Below are 20934 nucleotides of genomic sequence, written 5' to 3' on the forward strand. Positions count from 1 at the left end.
TGGTGGGTGTTGTCTTGTCACCATCACAGATTCACAAGGATGAATAATCTGATTCCTTGCTTGCAGTACAACTCAACAGTATCCTATTTCTACCCTCTACATTATTTATGCCGTTACTCTGTTGATTAGATTCATAATCAGGAAATAAGGACGCATAATTAGGCAACCATTATTGATTAAGTTGGAGAGTCTAGAATTTTAGGCTACATGCTGCTCACGCCTCAAAGGGTTGGCGAGGACAAGGCCCACTAGGCTCCTCCAGCTCGAGGCCACCACACCACCAAAGTTTTACAAAAAGACAGAGAGATAGAGAGAGAGAAGCTTTACAGCACGAAGTTGCTTTCATTAAAGCTACCTTTTCTCTCAAATTTTCAGCAGCGAAAAAGCAATCAGCTTTCTTCTCAGCTTTCTTCTCTGCTTATAGTGAGTGATTTTCTTTCTAGTTTCTAGTTCGTTACTTGACTAATCTTATTAGTGTAATTAATTAGCTGAATTATAGGCGGCGAAGATCCTCGTCAAAGTTACGACAATCCATTTTATTGATTGCTTACACGAAAAGGAAAATACCTCCGTCTATCTCGGATTAAATCTCCCATGTCATATCAATTTCTTCAACGACAGACCCTACAAAGTCCTGCACTGACAACTGACAACGGACAACAATGAAGAATAACGATTTAAACGACTTGGCTGAATGGGCCTTTGTTGGGCTTCAGCTTTATTATTGGAATGTAATGGGCCTAGAGCCCATTATGACTGTTTGGGCCTGGGGCAATTTGAAGAGCTGAATCGTCGCGTAAAAGTTAAAAAACTCGTTAAATGAAAAAGAAGCTGACCACACCGTTTAACAGGCTCTCTCTCTCTTCCAGCGCGGACTAGCAGACAGAAGAAAAGACTGAACAAAAGAAGGAAGGAAATGGATGATGCTGAAGGAAGAAGAGAGGAGAAGAAAATGAGGGAAGGTATGATAATCAGTACGGGACTGAAAACAGTAGTGGAAGCCATTCACGCAAGCCCCACACAGTCCGTCCTCTATCTCTCTGGCGGAGCCTCTCAGGTCTCTCTTTCTCTCTCTCTCTCCTCATATATACATACATATTAAGATTAATTAATTAATTATGATGAAGAATTCATGAAGATTAATTAATTAAAACTAGTAATATAAATCAGGCTGTTGCGTGGCTGCTATCCGTTCCTGGAGCCTCAAGCACAGTCCTCGAAGCCGTGGTGCCCTACTCCAGAATGTCTATGATCCAGTTACTCGGGAAGGTTCGTCCTCTCCTTTTGTTTAATTCTTCTGTTTCTCGCTCTAATTTTTGTATAATTTAACAAAAAAGTTCTGTTTTTTTTCCTTTCAAAAATTATAAATTTGGTTGCTTTTTTGGGGCAGATTCCGAACCAGTTTTGTAGCTCACACACTGCTGAAGAAATGGCTTTGTTGGCCTACAATCGCGCTCTCAAGCTCTCCTCACCAGGTTATGCATTAGATATACTCTTATACTTGCATACTGAATTGAGGTTCAGAAGAATTTATTAGGACCTAACACTGTAATATGAATTTTGTGTGCTTAATTGTGTAGCTACCTTTGCATCATGTGGGGAACTTCTACTTTCTGTACACCCTAGTGCCAAACACAGTCCTACTAGGTGTCATCTGTAGCCACACGCACTGACGAACACAAATTTTATGTTTATAGGTATATGTGAATGCAACTTGTGAACTGATATGGCATTTTTATTATATTTGCAATAGGTTCTCCGGTTGTTGGTGTGGGTTTTACTGGTACTTTGGCTACCTCACGTCCAAAACTTGGGGAGCACAGGTATAATTTCATTATGTATATATATATACACAGAGAGCTATTGAGGATCCTCAAATAAGTTTATTTGAGGGATATCCCTTGTAGGCCCCACTCCGGATTGTATTTCACTAATCCAAACCGTCTATTTTGTACATACTCATTCAAAGATAATCTCTACAAAAAAATTACTTGAATCCAATATCATTTGATATATATAAACAGTCCCCTTCTATTGAGGGATCTCTCAAATAATTTTATTTGAGGGACGCCCTTTAGGGTACCCTACAATTTTTTTTCCAATGATCCAAATCATATATTTTTTAGGTCTTCATTTATAGATTATCCTTACAAAAAATTAGACAAATCGGAAACCGTTTCGACATCCAATTGTCTTAAAAAATCAATGAACATGGTGCTTCAAGAAAGTACTAAAATTTCAATAACTTAATTGAGTGGTCAAATGATATCGGATTCAAGTGATTTTTTGTAGAGATGATCTTTGAATGAGTATCTACAAAATAGACGGTTTGGATTAGTGAAATACAATCCATAGTGGGGCCTACAAGGGGTGTCCCTCAAATAAGCTTATTTGAGGGATCCCTTAATGGAAGCTCTTTGTATATATATATATACAGTTTTCTTCTATGTAGCTGGAAAGTTCAGGGACAGTGCAAACATTGATATGTAGTTGTTCTTTGTTGTTATGGTCTTAGGCCCTTAGACAATCTTTTTAAATTTCTTTATCTTTACAAGTGTACCTGATCGTCAAAGTGACAGAAATTCATTAGTTATTGTTTCATAAAGCAACTCAGCATTGGTTTTTACTACGTAAGTTACTAGGATTATTGTCAGGGTCCTTTTTTCAATGGTCTGTTCTTTTGGTATTCTTATGATGGCAGTGACTTCACAACTTAGTCTTAAGCCGATTTTCTGAGGCAGGCATGAATAAAGGCACCAAGTAATCAGGGTAGAAAAAAAATGGGAACGTTTATTACTTGCTTGACATAATCAAGGGATCCTGCTAAGAAGCTGCATTTTGCAACATGACACCTGCAATTGGTTGGTGTCATTGTATCATTGTATTTTGTTTTGTTGTTTTACTCCAAGATATTCTACGCACATAACACCTCCATAAGGGCTTGTTTTGTTGATGTCGCTTTTACTTCATGCTTGGTCAACCTGGGCCTGTTTAGCTTCATGCTTTTTTCTTGATGTATAGGCTTCACTTGTCAACAAGGACATCTGACAGACTCTGGGTATCAATGGTGACCCTTTCTAAGGTGATTGTCATTTATTTTGGTCTTGACTAAGATTTTCAAGTTTTTCATTTTCTTATAACATGCTTCTTATCATTCTAGGGTTTACGAAATCGAGAGGAAGAAGATATGGTTGCAAGTCATCTTTTACTCAAGGTCTGAGAAGATTTCTACTAATTACTCTGGAGACCTTAAATATAGGAAGTGAATATTTAGCAGCATAATGCCATCCCCTTATTAGTTTCATATTTTTGCTAAATGTGGTTTGCTTAAACTCATATTTTAAATTTGTTTCTTATGCAGCCTTTCTATCAATTTGGTTACAGGCAATTGCAAATGCATGTAAAGTTCCCGGAACATTTGTTTCAGAGCTCACTGACTCCGAAGTACCTGATGAATGTGAAAAGCAGTTCAGTGAAGATGAAGAGTTGGAGCAACTTATAAATGGGCAAATATGCTTTAAGGTTTATCCATTTTCGAGTGGTATGCTTTGACCTTTACTAGCACAATTATGCACTATATTCACACGTGTGTCAGTGTGGTCCTGTGCTTGTGCATAATGCTTTATTTTTCATCAACTGTTTTGCAGAGCCACACATGTCAACTGCAGAAAGGAAGATAATACTGTCTGGTTCTTTTAATCCATTACATGAAGGTCACATGAAGCTCTTGAAGGTTGCTACTAGGTACAACAGATTCCATTTCTTTTTCTAAAATTTCCATCAATGTTTTGTTTTTCTGGGTTTCTTTGGGAAACTGCAACTGAGTTGCAGCAGGGCCAGATGAAGGGTTGTTGATCTCTCTTTCTTTCTCATCACACACCCACATACAATTTATTTTGACATTGTCGATGATGACAAGACTCTTTCTGAGGAGATTTATCATTTCATCTTTTATATTTGCTTTGTTTCTTCTGGATCTTATGCACATGCACAAACGTATGTATCATATCACTTGTGTATAGTGCTGCTCATCCATCACTCATTTCTATGCAGCTTATGTGGCAATAGCTACCCATGCTTTGAAATATCAGCAGTCAATGCTGACAAACCTCCACTTTCAACATCACAAATCAAAGATCGTGTCAAGCAGTTTGAGAACGTTGGTGAGGCTGATTATCTGTTTCAATTCTTTTTCCTGTTCAATTTCCTGATTGTGTAGGGATAATGAGTCATGATACGGGATGAATGCGTGAAATTTTCTGGGGCAAAACAGTAATTATATCCAATCATCTTTCTTTTTTAATGACAGGAGAAACAGTAATTATATCCAATCAGCCATACTTTTATAAGAAAGCTGAACTTTTCCCAGGCAGTGCTTTTGTGATTGGTGCTGACACAGCAGAAAGGCTGATTAATGTATGTTATTTAACAAATTATAATTGTATAATGCACGGTTTTCTTGTGACATTTGTATGTGGATATGCATGCTGATTTGATTCCATATGGAAGGATTTAATCACTACCTTAACAGAATCAAATCTGTCTAATAGGTGGTTTAATAGAATATTGAAATATTACTTCTTTCGATTTATGATTTTTGAGATATATAGTAATCTTTGAATTGTGAATGGAAGCATTGAAGTTAATTTTTCCTCCTTTCCAGCCCAAATACTATGACGGGGACTACAAGAAGATGCTGGAGATACTTATTGGATGCAAGAAAACAGGGTCCACTTTTCTCGTGGGTGGTCGTAATGTGGATGGTGTTTTCAAGGTATGTTCACATGTTAGAAGCTTGACAAACTTCCTTCTCATTTCCAACAACTCTTTTTTATCCCTAATGGAAGTTGTTAATTCTTATTCATAAAACCTTGTCAGGTTCTTGAAGATTTTGATATTCCAGAGGAGTTAAGAGATATGTTCATCTCAATACCAGAAGAGAAGTTCCGCATGGATTTATCCTCCACTGAAATTAGGAAACGACTTGAGAAGTAAATGTCGCAGTAGCTTTAGACCAAAGCATTGGCTTCTGCCTGCCTCCAACATATGATTCTGAAAGAAAAGAAAAGCATGGCTGCTGACTTGCCTGGGTGAATAAAAGGCGATACAAGAACTAGAGTATCCATCCATATGTAATGTTTATCTTAAACTTTAAAACCTGCAAGCGTGTGAGTGTGTATAAGAATTAAATTGGTGTTTTATATATATTCATTATTGGAATATGGAGGTGGTCTCTTTGATTAGAAACCATTCGTTGAATTGATAATATTAAGATGAAATTTGTAGATGGGAACAAACACATATGGGTGGTAAGAGGAAGAGGAAGAGACATCTAATCTTGATGTGACTTGCCCAACTAAACAAACGCTGTCATGGCAACATGTCAACCACTGAAATTTAAAAAAAATTAAAAAAAAACCCAGATAAGAAGGCCCTGGGTGGAAAAATTTATTCGTGATCATGACAAGCACACTCGTGTGTAACTGTAATAGAAAGCAACTTTTATCTTTGAAATAAGCAATAATTCAATTAATGATAGCCGAGAAAAAGGGAGAAATCAAGAGATGAAAGCACTGATGCTGATGCTCTATTTCTGATCAAGCACCGCAGCCTGCGCTGCAGCCTGCAGCGGCGCACGTAGCGCCGTGGGTACCAGTGGCGGAGGAGGCTTTGTCTTTGGGAACACCATCTGCACAGGAGAAGATGATGGCTGAGATAACAGCAAAGGTGACGAAAGCTGCCCACAAGAACAGCATCAGAAAAGCTGCACTGCTGCTGCTTAAACTAATCTCCTCACTCCCACTACCTCCATCTCCATGCCCTCTTCTTGCCAACAACTCTTTCCAGTCCCTCACCATACGTAATATGATATGGCTATCTTATCTGCCTCCACTTTCTCTCTGTCTGTCTGTCTGTCTCAGTCTGTGTGTGTGCGCAGAAATGGCTGATAAGGTTTTTCGAAAAAGGCTTTGAATTGATGATAAGCTGACTCACTGCTATAATATTATCGATAAGACTCTGTTTCCTTCTTTCCTAGGACGGCAAGAATAATTTATATCCGATGCCCTCGTATCATAATATTGTGGCCAATCACACACTTCACCGTGTTGGAGATCGAGACGTGTAAATAAATATAGCATATATACTGTATGGTATATACATGGTCAACCCAAATTGTGATATGAGATTTAAGTAGATTTATTATTCAAGGAAGCACCACATCATAAGCATACGTAGTTTTTATTTATTTATTATTTATCATGACTTAAGCATACATAGTTGTTCAAATACAAGGACCGACTGACTAAAGGAAAGCCGACTTTCTTTACCAAAAATGAGAACAATTAAGAAAGAAAGTCTCAGAGAGAGAGAGAGAGAGAGAGAGCGGTCTCGTTTCATAAAGCTAGAGATCCGCAATTGCGGCAATTACTTACGAAAGGTGGTGTTGTTGACAATGGAGGTGAGGTCTTCGCTTCGGTTTTCCTATCATCTCATCTCATGTCATGCGTCATTTGGCATTTCTATTATATATATTTATGGCTTTTTAAAAAAAAATCACAAATGGTCCTGTGGTTTGCCAAATTATCATCTTTTGTTTTTTATATATTTTTTCTAACATAATTGGTCATTTATGTTATACATCACACATCAATTTGGTCTTGTCGTCACGCTCTATCAAAAATTTTCGTTAGATTGCTGACGTAGATGCCACTTGGATTAAACAATGTTTTAAATATTTTGGGTTTTATCACAAATGGTCCTCAAGGTTTGCGAAATTATCACCTTTGGTTCTTTATATTTTTTTTTTCTGACATTATTGGTCCTTATGTTGTTACACCTCACACATTAATTTGTTCCCACCGTGAGATTTCGTTGAATATTTTTGTTAAATTACTGACATGACATATATGTGGTGCACGCATAGCCAATGAGAAAATATTAAGTGGATCTAAATGAAGAAATGTTTTTAAAAAAATATAGTTTAACATTTAAAATCTTTTTAAATTAAAAAAAATAGAGAAAATTTTCAAAACATGCATTTTTTTTTAATAAATTCAAATCCACTTGGCATGTTATTAATGGACATATAGGCTCCACATATATGTAGCGTCAAATTCATTAGGTTTTGTTGAAAAACCCTAAACCCTTTAAAAGTTAGTTTAACATTTAAAATGAGAAATTTTTTTCAAAACATAAATTTTTTTTATATTTAAATCCACTTGACATGTTATTATTGGACATGTAGCCACATAATGTCATGTCAAATCCGTTAGGTTCTGTTGAAATTTTCATCAATTTAACAAAAAATAACGAATTTGACATGACATGACATGTATATGGAGCATACATGTCCAATAATAACATGCCAAGTGGGTTTGAATAAAAAACAAATTATGTTTTGAAAATTCTATTTTTTAATTAAAAAAATTTCTAAAAGATTTTAAATGTTCAATTATTTTTTTAAAATACATAGGACCAAAAATGTCTATAAAAAAAAATACAAATTTATAAATAAACCCAATCATAGACATGTATTTATAAAAAAACTCAAACACTATTTAAACATAGAAACACACCCAAAATCAACAATTGTATATTTTTTGGGTGTGTTTATAAATGAGTTTTGAGTGTGTGTAATGATGGGTTTTGAGTGTGTTTATAAAGTGTTTTGGGTGTTGAGTTTTTTTTTAAATAATTTTAGCCCCTATTTTGGGTGTTTTAGTGAAACTCCCCCAAAAAAAAAATAAAGGAGTAAAGGTGATAATTTGGCAAACCTCAGGGACTATTTGTGATAAAACCCAACATGTTTAAAACATTGTTTAATCCATGTGGTGTCCATGTTAGCAATCTAACGGAATATTTTGACTGAACTTGACAGTGGGACCAAATTGATGTGTGAGGTGTAACATAAGGGACCAATAATATCAAAAAAAGAAAAGAAAAGAACCAAAAGTGATAATTTGGTAAACCTCAAGGACCATTTGTGATAAAAACTCCATATTTATTTATTCATTCATTCACTTCATTCATGAATCATTCATATCTCGTTTTGTCGGCATGACAAATCCATTCATATTTTAAATAAAAAGACCGACCTGATCCTGGCATATATTTGCAAAGCAATTGCAAATTTTTTTGGGTCTGCACAGATAAATTTATAAAGGCCCAAGGCAGGGACGCAGGCCCAAAAGAAGCAAAGAGAACGTACATAGGCCAGAGTCATAGCCGAAGGGTGTTGCTATTTGTATCATTTTACATCGATAATGGCATCAAAAGCTTGATGTATGTTCGAACCAATCTAAATATTAGATCAATTTAAATCAAATTAAAACTTGCAAGTACATGAATTGATTTATAGTACAGTGTAATGCAAATGCGAGTGTCATTTAGTGATCAATTCTAGTTCTTTAACTTAACTTCATTCGAGACTCAACCACTTAACACTAACTAAAAATAAAAACAAAATGAAACACAACTAAGAACTCAAAAAGGGTGCTGCAATTCGAAAGCAAGCAAGAGATTAAACAAAACGAAACAAAACAAGCAATCAAAACTCGCAAAGTCACGGCAAAGACAAATAGTAAAAGGAGCTGCAATTAATAGTTCTAAGGTTATTAAACTTCCAAATTTTAATGTGCGCTCGGGCTAGGACGGTGCCCTAATTCAAATATTCAGATTTGTGGATGTTAAGTTATTGAGTTTCAAGTTATCGTATTGAATTCTTAATCTCTGTTTTCTTTGATTCTATATGTTAAATTTTTTTGATTGGCCAAGTGAGTCCCATATATACAGGTAGGGCTAATCTCTATTAAAAAGGTGGTAGCAATGTGATGAATAAATGTGGTATAGATAGCCGAATAAAGACGCAAGACAAGAACGGTGCTGTGGTCTGGGTTTGAGAGATAGAGATAGGCCCTAGGTAAGTAAGGAATTAGAATTGGAATTGGAAGTGGAAGTGAAAGTGAAAGTGAAAGTGAACACACACAAGACAGCAACTGCATCTGCATGCCCTATTTGTTCGTCAGCTTCACGTGGAACACTTTCCAATATAACTTCAGACTCAGACTGAGTTTTGGCCGGCGTATATATTAATTTTAATATAGTAACATGCATTAGAATTTATGAATATCGTAAGCGTAACGAGAGGGTTCAAGTTGATGAATAAATAGTAAGGAGGTTGCGAACAAAACAAAGAAGAAAATAACAGTAAATTAGATTGGGATTTTTCTGATGTGGGGAGCTCCGTGAGTCGACACGAGTCATAGAATGTCCACGTGTGTCGAGCTGTATCCGACATGTAGTCCAACTAAGGGACAAAAGGAAGTAGTGAGAGGACCCACCACCCCAAGAGATACGCTGCTGAAGTCTGGGTTCATACGAGAAGCAGACTGAGTGAAGGCAGCTGTCCCTAAACCCGAATATCAACCACAACCACGCATGCAATGCAATGCAACCCAACATTACTTCCCTTACAAATAGACAACTACAAGAGCTGCAAGAGCCACTCCCCAAGTCCAACCATACGTTCGACAGGCAGTCCAATGATACTTTTCTGTTGGTTCATTCCCTCCCTTCGAATTCCCGCTCTCTATCCTCATTCTGCATGCATTGTCCTTTGAAAAATATTAAGCGGCACCCGCGAAAACTAACCACACATATCCACCTGGGAATAGTGACCTTTGTTCATTCCATATCTATCTTCCTGGCCACTTGCATTAATTAGTTTACCATTAAACCAAGTTCTCTTGACGGTTCATCCGAATAATATCTCTGAGTGCGTTGCGTTTGTGCCCTGTGCTCTAGCCACGTGGCGGTTGCCCATTACACTTCATTATATGACGCACCAAGTGCCCGACTGGGCCACCACCACCACCACCACGGAAGAGGGTGATTCTTCTAAGAGTTTTCAATATGAAGATTTTGGCCCGCTTCCTGATTCTGTTGTCCCTCATCATCATCCACATCCTCAAACTGAAACTGATCATGATTATTCTGTTTGGAATATTAATACTAGTGGTGCAACTGGAGCAGCAGAAGATCATAATCCCAAGTGTTTTCAAGAAATATTTGAAGACTTGTCCAATATTCAGCTTGAACCAACAATTACACCCAATGCTATTTTTTCATCCGACAAACACTTAGTATGTGATTTCGACAAGGGAGAATCGTCCAGTGGACTAAAAACCACCTCTCGTTTTATGGTCTGTCTGTACAAATTAAATTAAATTAAATTAAATACTACTTTCAATTAGTTTCTCCTTCGGAACTTTCTTTTAATCATTTTTACTAACTTCCTCTTTTTTATTAGGAGACAAAAACAGTGTCTGGAGAAATTAGGCAAAAGCAAGACGACCGGCCCAAAAGAACACGTGCTGCTGAACTACATAATATGTCTGAGAGGGTATTAAGCCTGCTGTACACTATTACCACAGCTAAAACAGGATTAATTAATTGCACTTTATATTTTATTAATTACATTTGTTTTGAGCAGAAGCGTAGGAAGAAAATCCGGGGGAAGCTGGGAGCATTGCAGCAACTTATACCCAACTGTAACACGGTAATGGTGGTTTCATTTCATTCATTAATAATTATCTCCTTGCTTTAGATTTGTTTAATTAATAAGTTTCAGGAAAATAATCTACCACTCAATACAAAATTACTACTGAATGTTCATGTCTTCAACTTCGGGAACATAATTTGTGCAGCACTTACTGTTTGTATAAAATAAGTATATATATATGTATATATATGTATGTATATTATGTATGTATGTATGATCACAGAACTATTTGTTTGATGACTCTGTAGATTATGCTGCTGACTAGGATGATGAGCAAGCTGAGACTCATCTTCTACATATTAATTGTTTCCTTCTTCTCATTGTTACTGAACCAATTGTGCTTTTCAAATTTTAGTCAGACCGAGCTTCAATGCTGGATGATGCCATCAAACATATTAAAGCCCTCAAGCTTCAAATACAAGTATCCTCTCTCTCTCTCTCTCTCTGCATTTTTGTTATATGCGTGCAGGTGTCTGTTCAATTAAACTTTGAATTGCCCAACTCAATAATAGTGATACTGTGTATGCATTTTTATGTACATCAGATGATGTCCATGGGTGGAGGAGCTCTGTACCAGGCTTCAAATTTGTCCATGGCTGGGATGCAAAGCACACAAACACCTCAATTCATGTCGTATGTGCCCATGGGAACGAGCAATGCGTATGGAATGGGAATGGGAATGGTTAATATGTGCTACTCAACAACAGGCCTTCCAATCATGTCTGTTCCCTCAGCCCGCTTCAATCCATTACAGCCAGCAACTGCAGGGTTCCCTCTAATGTCTGCACCAGGAGTTCTTCCTGTTAATCCCCAATTGCAAATGCCGATGCCATTCGTTGCTTCGCAAGTAATGCCTACAGCCACTACCACATCCAGGTCCAGAAATATGGGTCAGCCGCAATTTGCTACAGATTTCTCTCACACATTCAACTATGCAAACCAAGGAAAGTCTAGTTTCCAAAACAACACGAACAACGCAGCTTCTGCTGACAACCAGAGAGTGCCAATTATAAGCAAGGTTCATTTCACCCCTTTAGATTTTCCTGAATCATGTCAAATGGTTTTTCTTTCTTTATATGCTCTGTTTCTTCTGTTATCTACTGTTTTATATGGTTTATATATTGTGTTGTTCCAGCGTTTCACTTTTGATTTTGGGAATGTTTAATCTTTGTAGAAGTCTAAGGTGCTGGCTAGTCATGTGGTAACACCCCCTTCATCAGTCAGTGACAAGTAGACGATGACGCTCCCCATTTTGACAGGTCATCCGGCCGTGATAATTCAAGTCAGTAGAATTGCCATTTTTCTTTGTTGGTAACTTTACACTAGAGTTTGCATAATGATGAGGATGCTTGTGTTTGATGTTTGCCGGATGAAAGAAGGCAAGCACTAAACTAACCAGCATACAAACAAAGCTTTCTTGAGTCTTGGAAACAATCAATCAACATGTCTTGTTTTCATATATCTAGCTTCTCGTCATCTTGTCTTCCTCCAGATTATTCTAGAAGAGAAGTAACATAGTAGCTAGAGTAATGATGTGTGACCAGTTGGATCGAGTGTAGTATAACTGTATAACAATGGGAACTTGTTTGACCAAACAAGCGATAGTATTTTATTAGATCAATTGAAAAAGTACAGAGAGAGCCATCTCGATTGTCGACAATGGGAACTTAAAAACCCAATTGTTGATGCTATTCTGAATTTTCACCATGTCAAATAAGGGAGGCTCTGGTAAATAGTAATTAAGTAAAGTTGTTCATGCCATAAATACTTATTTTAATGGATAAGACCACACTGAGTTCCTCATAACATGTCAATTTGAATGTGGGATTATTTACCCTCAATACTTCAATACTATATTGCTAGTGATAAGCAGAAGAGAATACTCAAGAGAACCTAATCTGATACTAATCCATATAATTGAATATATAATCTGATGAATTATTTTATCTAATTTACTCTTTCTTTCCCCATTCCTGGAATCTTGTTAAGAACTTTGGACTCAAACATTTGGAACAATTGCTTCACCTCTTGGATGCATTTGGCAGCAAATGTATCGACCTGAGAAGGAACACCATATCTCTCATACAAAGCAGGCAGTGTTCCGAGAAGGAGAGTGCCTTCATACCAATAAACAGAAACTGGTTCGGTTAGGCTCTCAAATAAGGAAATTACAAATATATCTGCAGTACAAATATGTGTATGTATTTATGTTGGTCTGGGATATTACATGTATATAAAAGGCTTACAGAGCTGACGCAATCTCCTAGAGCTGAAAACATCCATAGACAAACCATTGCCTGTATATTGAGCACTTAACATCAGTGTCAAATCTTTAGAGAATGGTCAGGGTAAACTGGTGAGGAAAAGTAAAATTGCATACCAAAACTAGGAGTTTCAAGTCTTTTCCGGCTGAAATTTCAAAGAATTTGAACAAAAAGAAGTTAATTTGCTGAAAGAAGCATCTACAAGTCGATTCTGAGAGTTGAAAGTTACTGCTATTTGGCGGACTCCAGATGTAAGAGACCAAGCTTGGAGACCTAAAACCATACCTAACAAGGAACATGAATTAGAGTAGTTTAAAATATCGCTTTGTCAGAAAGAAGAAGTAAAAAACATTACAGGTTGGCTAGTTGTGCCCCTTTGTGCCAGACGAAAATGGCAAGCATAGACAGCATGAGGATGTCACAAAAAACAGTTAAAAACTGGTATTCTAGTACTTCAAGTTGAAGCCATATTATGGTGAACACAGCTAAGATTGTAGCCGCTGATGTTTTGTCCTTCCAGAACAGTATGTCAGCCACTACAAAACCAAAACCAAAACCAATTTAAGGAAAAGTGCAGCAAATCATGGTACCATGTTTATGTAGGATTTTACCCTTTCCTCCTCCAAAAATGGCATGTAGTGGCCTTTGACGCATGGACATTGTTGGTTGGTTGGTTGATATGGTTCTGTTCAATGTCACCGCGTCTTAGCTTGCAACAGTGCTTGCCGCTGCCCCTGTTTTGTTCTAGGTCTTTATATATACAAAAAGAAGCGTGCTCCTAATTAAGCTTTGGTAGCAAAGAAAATCACTTCATGGAAGAAAGGAATGGCCTTGGCATGGCTTACAAGATTGCTTCACATGCCTATTTCAGATCAATAGGATAATAAAATCAAATTCACGCTGTATTAAATATCTATTAATGGTTTTTGTATATCGCATTTTTGTGAAAGAAAATAAGGTAAACTACAATAAACCCCCAACCTATAAGCAGTGGCAGAGCCAGGATTTCACATTAGAGGGGGCCCTAAACTTTGTCTTCTCTTCATAATTATCATGAATTTCATATTTTAAATTGGTTAAATACTAATATCATCATCTACACTATTAAAGACTTCAAATTTGATCATTTATATTCCAAAAGAGAAAAGAAATAGAAAAACAAAAACAAAAAAGAGTTCATAAAGTGCAAGATTAAGGTACCCAACTCATACATAAAAAAATGAGGAAAATAAAAAATTCATATAAAGCTTTAAACAAAAGAGGAAGAGAAAGAAAGGTTAAAACTTTAGGAGTTTTTAGTGCAAATATCATAAACTAACCTAGAAGATTTAAGAGAAATGAGTAAAAGAGAGACAAGAAATTTTATGGTTAATTTGTAGACAAAAAGAACCTAATATATTATTTTATTGTGAAATAAATATGCTAAAATTAATATAATATATTATAATATTATATCATATATAATATACAAATAAATATAAAAATAATTGGAGTGGGGGCCTGGAACCACACTGGTCCCATGTTGGCTTTGCCATTGCCTATAGGGTCATTTACGAGTCTATACCCGATTTTGGGGACATTTACCAGTACATACTCAACGTCATGGAAAACCTACAAATTGCCGTTAGCGAGATCATCGGAAATTTGTTATTTGCTTACGTGGCGAATGTGTTTCATTTTTCTATGAAGTGGACAAATAAATAATAAATAATTATATATTTTTCAAAACTAATTTTAAATCATTAAAATTATTTTAAAATTGATTATAAATAAAAAATAAAAAATAAAAACAAAACAAAAAACCAACCTAGAAGAACCCACCACTCTCCCGTCGCAACCCTCCTCAACACCCACCCATGGCAGCCCAACACAAACAAAAAAATCCTCTCTCTCCTCCTACCACCTTCTCCAACCCAACCCAACCCACAATATGAATCCCGACTAAATCCTCACCATCACCAACTCCCCGAAACCCCTGCGCCTCCATCCTCAGCCACTATCTTTTCAGGAGAGAAGCTTGGAGAAGAACTCGGATGCACCAACCCCATTCCATCCCTTCCATTCCAGCCCACCCTCCCCACACCCTCCGAGCCATTGTAACCCACTACGCAACCTAAGTTGTTGGGAGGAAGAGGCGGCAAGTGGGCGATGTCGCATGCTGCCTCTGGGGATGATTGATCCAAGAGTAGCAGGGCGGAATTGAGAAGGCCTATGAGCGACGACGACTCCATCGGTGTCGGATGACGTTGTGGGGTTTGGGTTCGCTATGTTAGAGATCATCTTGCCCATATAATGCCATTCTTAACCTCTTCCCTGCCCAAAGATCATCTTGCCTATATTAAAACTGTTAGTGTAATTCCTTTATATAACATGGGCATCATCTTATGTTGTTCCACTTTAAGGGAATTTTTGTTTTCAGACTTCATAAAAGAATGGCACATTTCATTCTTCTTAAATTTCAACAAGCAAAATAAATGATCCAAATATTACCAAACTTGAGAGGCAGAGAATTTTAAAAAAGAGCTTAAACTTCACTACAAACCGACATCAAACTTCTTTATGCAGGGAAGATGGTGGATGCGAAAGAGGACGATCAGATATGTGGGATTTGTGGTTTGGGGAAAACGATCATCGTTTTGGGGAAAACAATCAGATCTGTGGCATGGGGGAGGTGATGGGTTGGGCTAGAACAAGAGAGGTGTTAAGGTTGGGATAGGTGGCCTGAGTAGGCTTAGGTGGTGGTTTGGGTGGTGAGGGCTAGGAGGAGAGGAGATCGGAGAGAGAGAGAGAGAGATCTGGTATGTTTTTTTTAAAAAAAATTTAAATTTTTTTTAAAATTTAAAATTAATTTAATATGTTTAATTTATTAAAATAATTTTTAAAAATAAAAAATAAATTATTTTTTGTCCACTTGAACTCTACGTCAATTAAAAATAGGTCCCACAAATGTCACGTAGGCATATAAAGGATTTTCTGACGATCTCGCTAACGGAGGGAGCAATTTGTAGGTCTTCAGTGACGTTGAGTATGTACTCATAAATGTCCCCAAAATCAAGTATGAACTCGTAAATGACCTTATAAGTTGGGGGATTTACTGTAGTTTACCCAAGAAAATAATTCGAACATTAATACACGTATAATTATTTGATTAGCCCATCACTTTCAATAATCAGGATTTTCTTTATAAATTTAAATAAAATAAAAAAGAGGAGTTGGGTCCTGGGCTGAACTTTGGATGAATTATTTGGGCCTTGGGCTTTGTCATGGGCCTAAAATCTACGAATAATGTGATTGCCAAACGATTTATATAGCCCAATCTTTGGATTTTTGTTTTTCTTTTGACATGGTGGTTAGAGTAATTAGTGTTGCTAATAATTACAGAGTTTGAGATTTTATTATTATTATTATTATTATTATTTGGATGAGGGAAGTGGTAAATAAGGCGTGGCTTTTGTGACTAGAGTGGACCACAAGTTGGATAAAAAAGGGTGCGGTGGATCTGAACCACATGAGCCACTGATAATTAAGCATGCTCCATCCAACAATCATCATTAGTGCACATATGGCATAATGGCAGTGGCATGCATAAACTCGCATCATTTTAACATCATTTTAACATCAAAAGAAGATTGTGATTTAGACTGGCTAGTAATATTTGACCATTGACCAAATGAAATTAGCACTGGTGATGAAAGAGATGGCAAATGTTGATCTTTCGGTGTTGAGCTTGTCATCATCATCACAGCGGCTATATATATTTGAATATTAGTGATGGTTTAAACTACAACGTATTATAGGGTTCGAATATGAGATTATTGTCCTGCAACTCAAGGCTATTTCTATTGAGCTAGACCCCGTTTGCCACAATGACAAGATATTAAAAGCGAAATGTTCGCTTCAAAAAGATAAAGCCATTAGGGGAAATGCAATGTGATTTAAATAGGTAAATCCTGGTCAGTGGCTAATCATGTTATGTTAAGCATATGGGTGGGGTGGGGCACTTTGGTTAATATCCTACTAGTTTAGTGTAATCATTTAAAAAATAATAATCTCTCCGATTAATCTCAAACTGATCGCAATCCTTTGCCACTCTTCTATAAATTGCCAAGAGACCTAGCTAGAGCTGCACTGCACCCATCTCTCTCTATCTCTCTCTCTCTATCTGACTCTTAGTTACAAACAGCAACATAACATACATAATAACATATACATTGGTTGTTTGGTTGAACGCTGAAGATGAAATCAGTGTGTTATTATAATGTTGCAATATTGTGCGTTGTAGCTTTTGTTCTTGTCTTTGGGGGAAGCCAGGTGTGTACGGCAGCAGTGACTTGCAGCCCACTGGAGCTAGCTCCATGCGCCACAGCAATCACATCCTCAAGCCCTCCCTCTGCCATATGTTGCGGCAAACTGAAGGAGCAGAGGCCTTGCCTTTGCAAGTATGTCAAGGACCCTAACCTCCAGAAGCTGGTCAACTCCCCAAACGCCAAGAAGGTGGCAAGCACTTGTGGCTCCCCATTTCCCTCATGCCCTAGCTAATCATCTCAAGTTTGATGCTCGCTTTATATCTTAATTACAACTGTGTTTTTGTTTATGATCTTGATTAGTAGCAGCATTGGCCAATAGGAGTGAGTGGTGTTGGTATTAAGAAAGAATAATGGTCCTGGCTTTCCCAGGCCCTTGTGACTTGGGAGAGATGGACGTATATGCCTAGTTATTGTCTGTGTTGAAGCTTTTTATTTTTGGTTTTGGTTTTGTTGTTGCTCTTGCCGTTAAGCTTTTAGAAGCGGCTTTATATATAATATATGGCTTTCCTAATTGTATGCCTAATTTTCATATACGTCCAATTAGTGAGTAACCTAATGCTACCGGGCTTTGATTTAAAAAAATCTAAAACTTCATTTTGTGGAAATAGCAATTCCCAATTTCAGAGGATGCGTTTGTTAACGCATGGCGATATTAATTGCAATAATAACTCATTACACACAGTGTAATCTGCTGCGGAAAAGGACTTGACTTTTTAATTTTTGATATTATTTTGAAAAGCTTAGGCCTTTGATTTATGATCTGTTCGTTTTCTTGATCATGTATCATTTTCTTGATAATGCGAAGAACACCGAGGTTGATCTTCAACTTTATGGAGTTTTCAGCTTATTGCTAGATCATGTAATGGCTTTAAAAATATTTTTCAATTTGTTTGGTTCTTTCTTGTTTGTCCTGGTAAGATTGTCTTAGACACAGGCAAGAATTTAGAATGAACCCATTAACATTGGACTTCTTTCGTAAATAGTTAGTAGATAGACAGTCAAGAGAACTTGTAACATTCTTTTGAAATAGGGTTGAAAGATGGGAAAGGAGCCATACAAAAAGCATTTTAAGCAGAGAATTATATACATACCACAAATCCAGAAAGATGGGAAAGGAGTCTTGGTAACATACATGATGACATCCGTAACAAATAAAAAAAAAAACATACATGATGATGACATAGCATATACAAGTCTTTTGGCTCATGAAGGACCATTTCATATTTGCCCCATACAAGTTTTCCCTCTCCTCCAACAGAAGAAGCCACCAACCAAAACTATGGAACTGATCTACTCAATCTCATATTACAATCATATATGGCCCCCCAACAAAACGAAAATGTCAAATACCAGAGCTATACCTTCTCAAATCCACTGGTTTGCTGTTGCTGCAGCTCATGATTTGCATAATTAGAAGTGCTCATGTCAAGGCCTTCGTTTCTGTGCTTCTGCCATCCCCCAGTATCAGCTTTGGAATGTGCCCAGTAGTAAAAAATTGACCCTGCTAATGACAACAGTGTAAGAGCAGCCGCGGCTGCAAACACGCCCTTACGCAGAGTGGAACAGGACAAGTCATCTGCGTTAAAGATTCCCCGGTACTTGGTGTGGTACGCATTCTTTGCTGACCCTGCCAATAAGCATGCCTCGGCTCCCAAAAAGCTTGTCCTAATTAATTCATAGTTCAGAGTCTTCAGATTTTGATTTAGCAAAATGAAGCAAATGGGATCATTTACACAAATATAATACTAGAGAGTAGGGAACAGCATTCACTCAAGGCTCAAGCGCGCTGGAGTAACAAGGGAAAAACAAAAAATTCACAATGGAGGTTATGCGCCAAATCCGTACTGTTTATTTGGGTTGTCACTATTCCAAGTAAGTAATGCTAGAGATACCAAAACAGTCCCAACTCTAAACCAATGTAGTTTAATGAAGCGATAGTGTTTCACGCGTTCATATCTACACCCACTTAACCCCACGCTTATTTCTAACAAGATACTGCCATATCGTCTATAACATTGTTTAAGAACCAAACTTTGGGAAAAGTTCTGGATATGCTCCTGTATCATCCATTGATAAGTTCCACAATGCGTAATGTCAAAGATGTTGAAATTAAAGCACTCTCGGATCGATAAAGGGGAAACGATAAGTAAGGGTAGGGGCCAAAGTAAGGGAATTGGGTCTAAATCATGACTTAATCTACTTTAACTTTTCTTTACCAAATTCCAGACAAATGAAAAACAAAAATGAATACACTGTAACTGTGTAACAACTACAATAAACTATTATAGATCATCTAAACGTAGAGTGGCACTGTGGCAATTATTAAAAGCAAGTGCAGAAGTCTCAGATTTTCGCCATCACAAAAAAACACGTAGGCGGCGGTGGACAGGGCAGGGCAGGTGGTGGCTCATAAACAACTGATGAGTGACATATTAACCAAATGAACAAGTAATTTGGTCATAATTGGAAACCCAATTAGTAGATTGAATCTGATTCCTTCCTTCTATGTTCTACTAAAGATGGAAGGATTCTGACCGTTGATCCAACCCTCAAGCTGAGATTAAGACGCTCCAGTGGGACCAGTGTGTACTAAATTACTAATAAGATAAACAAGAAATTACAAAACAAGAGGGGGGAGAAAATGGTAAATTTACCAGGAGAAGACGAAGAAGAAGACGGTCCAAGTGGTGGAGCTGCCAGTCACTAAGCCTTTGCCGCAGCAGAGACACCTCGTGACGCCGTTTAGCACCGTCTGGCTGACGAAAAGCAGCCCAAACGCCGCTAATCCGTACGCCGTAGAAGCGTCCGTCCCGTAAACGCAGTAGGTGCGCTCGTCGTACTCATCAGGCACTATCTTAGCCTTCACAAACACAAAAAAGGTTAGGGCTTTTAACTTCAATAAAACACAGAGGGAGAGGAGAGAGAGATATGAAGTTACCGTGCTACGGCGTCGTTCAGCACCGACGGCGAAAACGAAGGCGATGAGGTGCAGAGAGGTGACGATGGCCACTATGGGTATGGAGACTGCCATTACTCTCTCTGTGCGAGCGAGTGTGTGTGGTTGGGTTCACTGAAAATATCTCTGCTTTTGATGAAAAAGAAAGTAGGCAACTTTCGTTTTTTCTTTTTTCTTTTTATTCTTTGGGTGAAGAAAATCGGGAATTTGTCGCTGCCCTGCTTTAGGTTTCCTACATTTGGATTGGAGTTTCACTTGTTGCTTTTTCTTGCAAAATAAAAAATAAAATAAAAACTTCCAAAAGGGGCGATGAGGCAGCTAGAGTTTGTCTTCAAGTGCGGTGGTGGGGGTGTGAACGTTATTAACATCTACAAACATAAATGGGTTTGGACAGATAGTCAGCAGGAGCGCGGTTGGATTGTCGGAGCGCCAGTTTGCCGGTTGTGCTACCGGATGTAGGAGGTCACACCTTCAATGATGGATGGGTGTTTGATGTAGATTGATCGTTGTATGTACTCACACAAATTAACATTATCTATATCTCTGCGAGTAAATAATTAATTATTCTACGATAATGCATCAACTAGCCGTTAATGTAGTGATATTGTCCATACTTAGCACCAACAATGATGACATTGGGTGATAATTTTTTACTATTTTTGTTACAGATTTACATTTTACATATGAGAGGGACACATGCTTTTGAGATTCTTGTTTTGGTAATTGGTTAAGGATTACTTAGTGATTGTTTAATACCTAAACCTAAACATAGAACCGGATCTTTTTAAAGCTGACCAAGTATATGGACTTTTGTCGGGCCCGGGCTGTCCGAGTTTGGGCCTTCGG

The 20934-nt window shown here is 37.5% G+C and overlaps 4 protein-coding genes and 1 pseudogene across 4 annotated transcripts; 3 read left to right on the plus strand and 2 right to left on the minus strand.

Annotated features, from left to right (window-relative positions):
* Positions 1 to 845: 845 nt before the first annotated feature.
* Positions 846 to 5222, plus strand: LOC103341523 (Nucleotidylyl transferase superfamily protein). The gene is made up of 12 exons (XM_089047075.1): positions 846 to 1057; positions 1171 to 1269; positions 1391 to 1475; positions 1754 to 1823; positions 3022 to 3082; positions 3161 to 3214; positions 3385 to 3541; positions 3648 to 3744; positions 4054 to 4163; positions 4310 to 4416; positions 4664 to 4774; positions 4879 to 5222. Exons 1-12 carry the CDS (start codon positions 917 to 919, stop codon positions 4993 to 4995), a joined length of 1209 nt encoding a protein of 402 aa, XP_088903201.1. The 5' UTR covers positions 846 to 916; the 3' UTR covers positions 4996 to 5222.
* Positions 5223 to 9836: 4614 nt separating this feature from the next.
* On the plus strand, positions 9837 to 11795 carry LOC103341520 (uncharacterized). Its single transcript, XM_089044429.1, has 6 exons — positions 9837 to 10202; positions 10310 to 10432; positions 10496 to 10558; positions 10917 to 10982; positions 11106 to 11579; positions 11736 to 11795. The coding sequence occupies exons 1-6, from the start codon at positions 9837 to 9839 to the stop codon at positions 11793 to 11795; spliced, it is 1152 nt and encodes a 383-aa protein (XP_088900555.1).
* A 563-nt stretch (positions 11796 to 12358) lies between these two features.
* Positions 12359 to 13356, minus strand: LOC148919758 (reticulon-like protein B14). Its single transcript, XM_089047343.1, has 3 exons — positions 12942 to 13356; positions 12789 to 12858; positions 12359 to 12678 (listed from the first exon to the last, which is right to left on the minus strand). Exons 1-3 carry the CDS (start codon positions 13122 to 13124, stop codon positions 12509 to 12511), a joined length of 423 nt encoding a protein of 140 aa, XP_088903469.1. The 5' UTR covers positions 13125 to 13356; the 3' UTR covers positions 12359 to 12508.
* A 3587-nt stretch (positions 13357 to 16943) lies between these two features.
* Positions 16944 to 17643, plus strand: LOC103341521 (non-specific lipid-transfer protein 2 pseudogene; annotated as a pseudogene).
* A 543-nt stretch (positions 17644 to 18186) lies between these two features.
* On the minus strand, positions 18187 to 20341 carry LOC103341519 (aerobic coproporphyrinogen-III oxidase (DUF1218)). Its single transcript, XM_008245056.2, has 3 exons — positions 20071 to 20341; positions 19787 to 19992; positions 18187 to 18797 (listed from the first exon to the last, which is right to left on the minus strand). The coding sequence occupies exons 1-3, from the start codon at positions 20161 to 20163 to the stop codon at positions 18488 to 18490; spliced, it is 609 nt and encodes a 202-aa protein (XP_008243278.2). The 5' UTR covers positions 20164 to 20341; the 3' UTR covers positions 18187 to 18487.
* Positions 20342 to 20934: the final 593 nt, after the last annotated feature.

Source organism: Prunus mume, linkage group LG2 (assembly GCF_029339155.1).
Source record: "Prunus mume cultivar Tortuosa linkage group LG2, ASM2933915v1, whole genome shotgun sequence".
NCBI classification, from domain to species: Eukaryota; Viridiplantae; Streptophyta; class Magnoliopsida; order Rosales; family Rosaceae; genus Prunus; species Prunus mume.

Excerpts from the sequence above, each read along its gene's own strand:
- LOC148919758 (XM_089047343.1), bottom strand. The coding sequence starts at position 13,124 with ATGTTCCTTGTTAGGTATGGTTTTAGGTCTCCAAGCTTGGTCTCTTAC. Across the intron at positions 12,859-12,941 it reads ACTTGAAACTCCTAGTTTTG|GCAATGGTTTGTCTATGGAT; the intron begins GTATGCAATTTT and ends CTCAATATACAG. Across the intron at positions 12,679-12,788 it reads TGTAAGCCTTTTATATACAT|GCACTCTCCTTCTCGGAACA; the intron begins GTAATATCCCAG and ends ATTGGTATGAAG.
- LOC103341523 (XM_089047075.1), top strand. The coding sequence starts at position 917 with ATGGATGATGCTGAAGGAAGAAGAGAGGAGAAGAAAATGAGGGAAGGT. Across the intron at positions 1,270-1,390 it reads TGATCCAGTTACTCGGGAAG|ATTCCGAACCAGTTTTGTAG; the intron begins GTTCGTCCTCTC and ends TTTTTGGGGCAG. Across the intron at positions 3,745-4,053 it reads CTCTTGAAGGTTGCTACTAG|CTTATGTGGCAATAGCTACC; the intron begins GTACAACAGATT and ends ATTTCTATGCAG.
- LOC103341519 (XM_008245056.2), bottom strand. The coding sequence starts at position 20,163 with ATGGCAGTCTCCATACCCATAGTGGCCATCGTCACCTCTCTGCACCTC. Across the intron at positions 19,993-20,070 it reads CTGAACGACGCCGTAGCACG|GCTAAGATAGTGCCTGATGA; the intron begins GTAACTTCATAT and ends GTGTTTGTGAAG. Across the intron at positions 18,798-19,786 it reads TTCTTCTTCGTCTTCTCCTG|GACAAGCTTTTTGGGAGCCG; the intron begins GTAAATTTACCA and ends TGAATTAATTAG.
- LOC103341520 (XM_089044429.1), top strand. The coding sequence starts at position 9,837 with ATGACGCACCAAGTGCCCGACTGGGCCACCACCACCACCACCACGGAA. Across the intron at positions 10,203-10,309 it reads AAACCACCTCTCGTTTTATG|GAGACAAAAACAGTGTCTGG; the intron begins GTCTGTCTGTAC and ends CTTTTTTATTAG. Across the intron at positions 11,580-11,735 it reads GAGTGCCAATTATAAGCAAG|AAGTCTAAGGTGCTGGCTAG; the intron begins GTTCATTTCACC and ends TAATCTTTGTAG.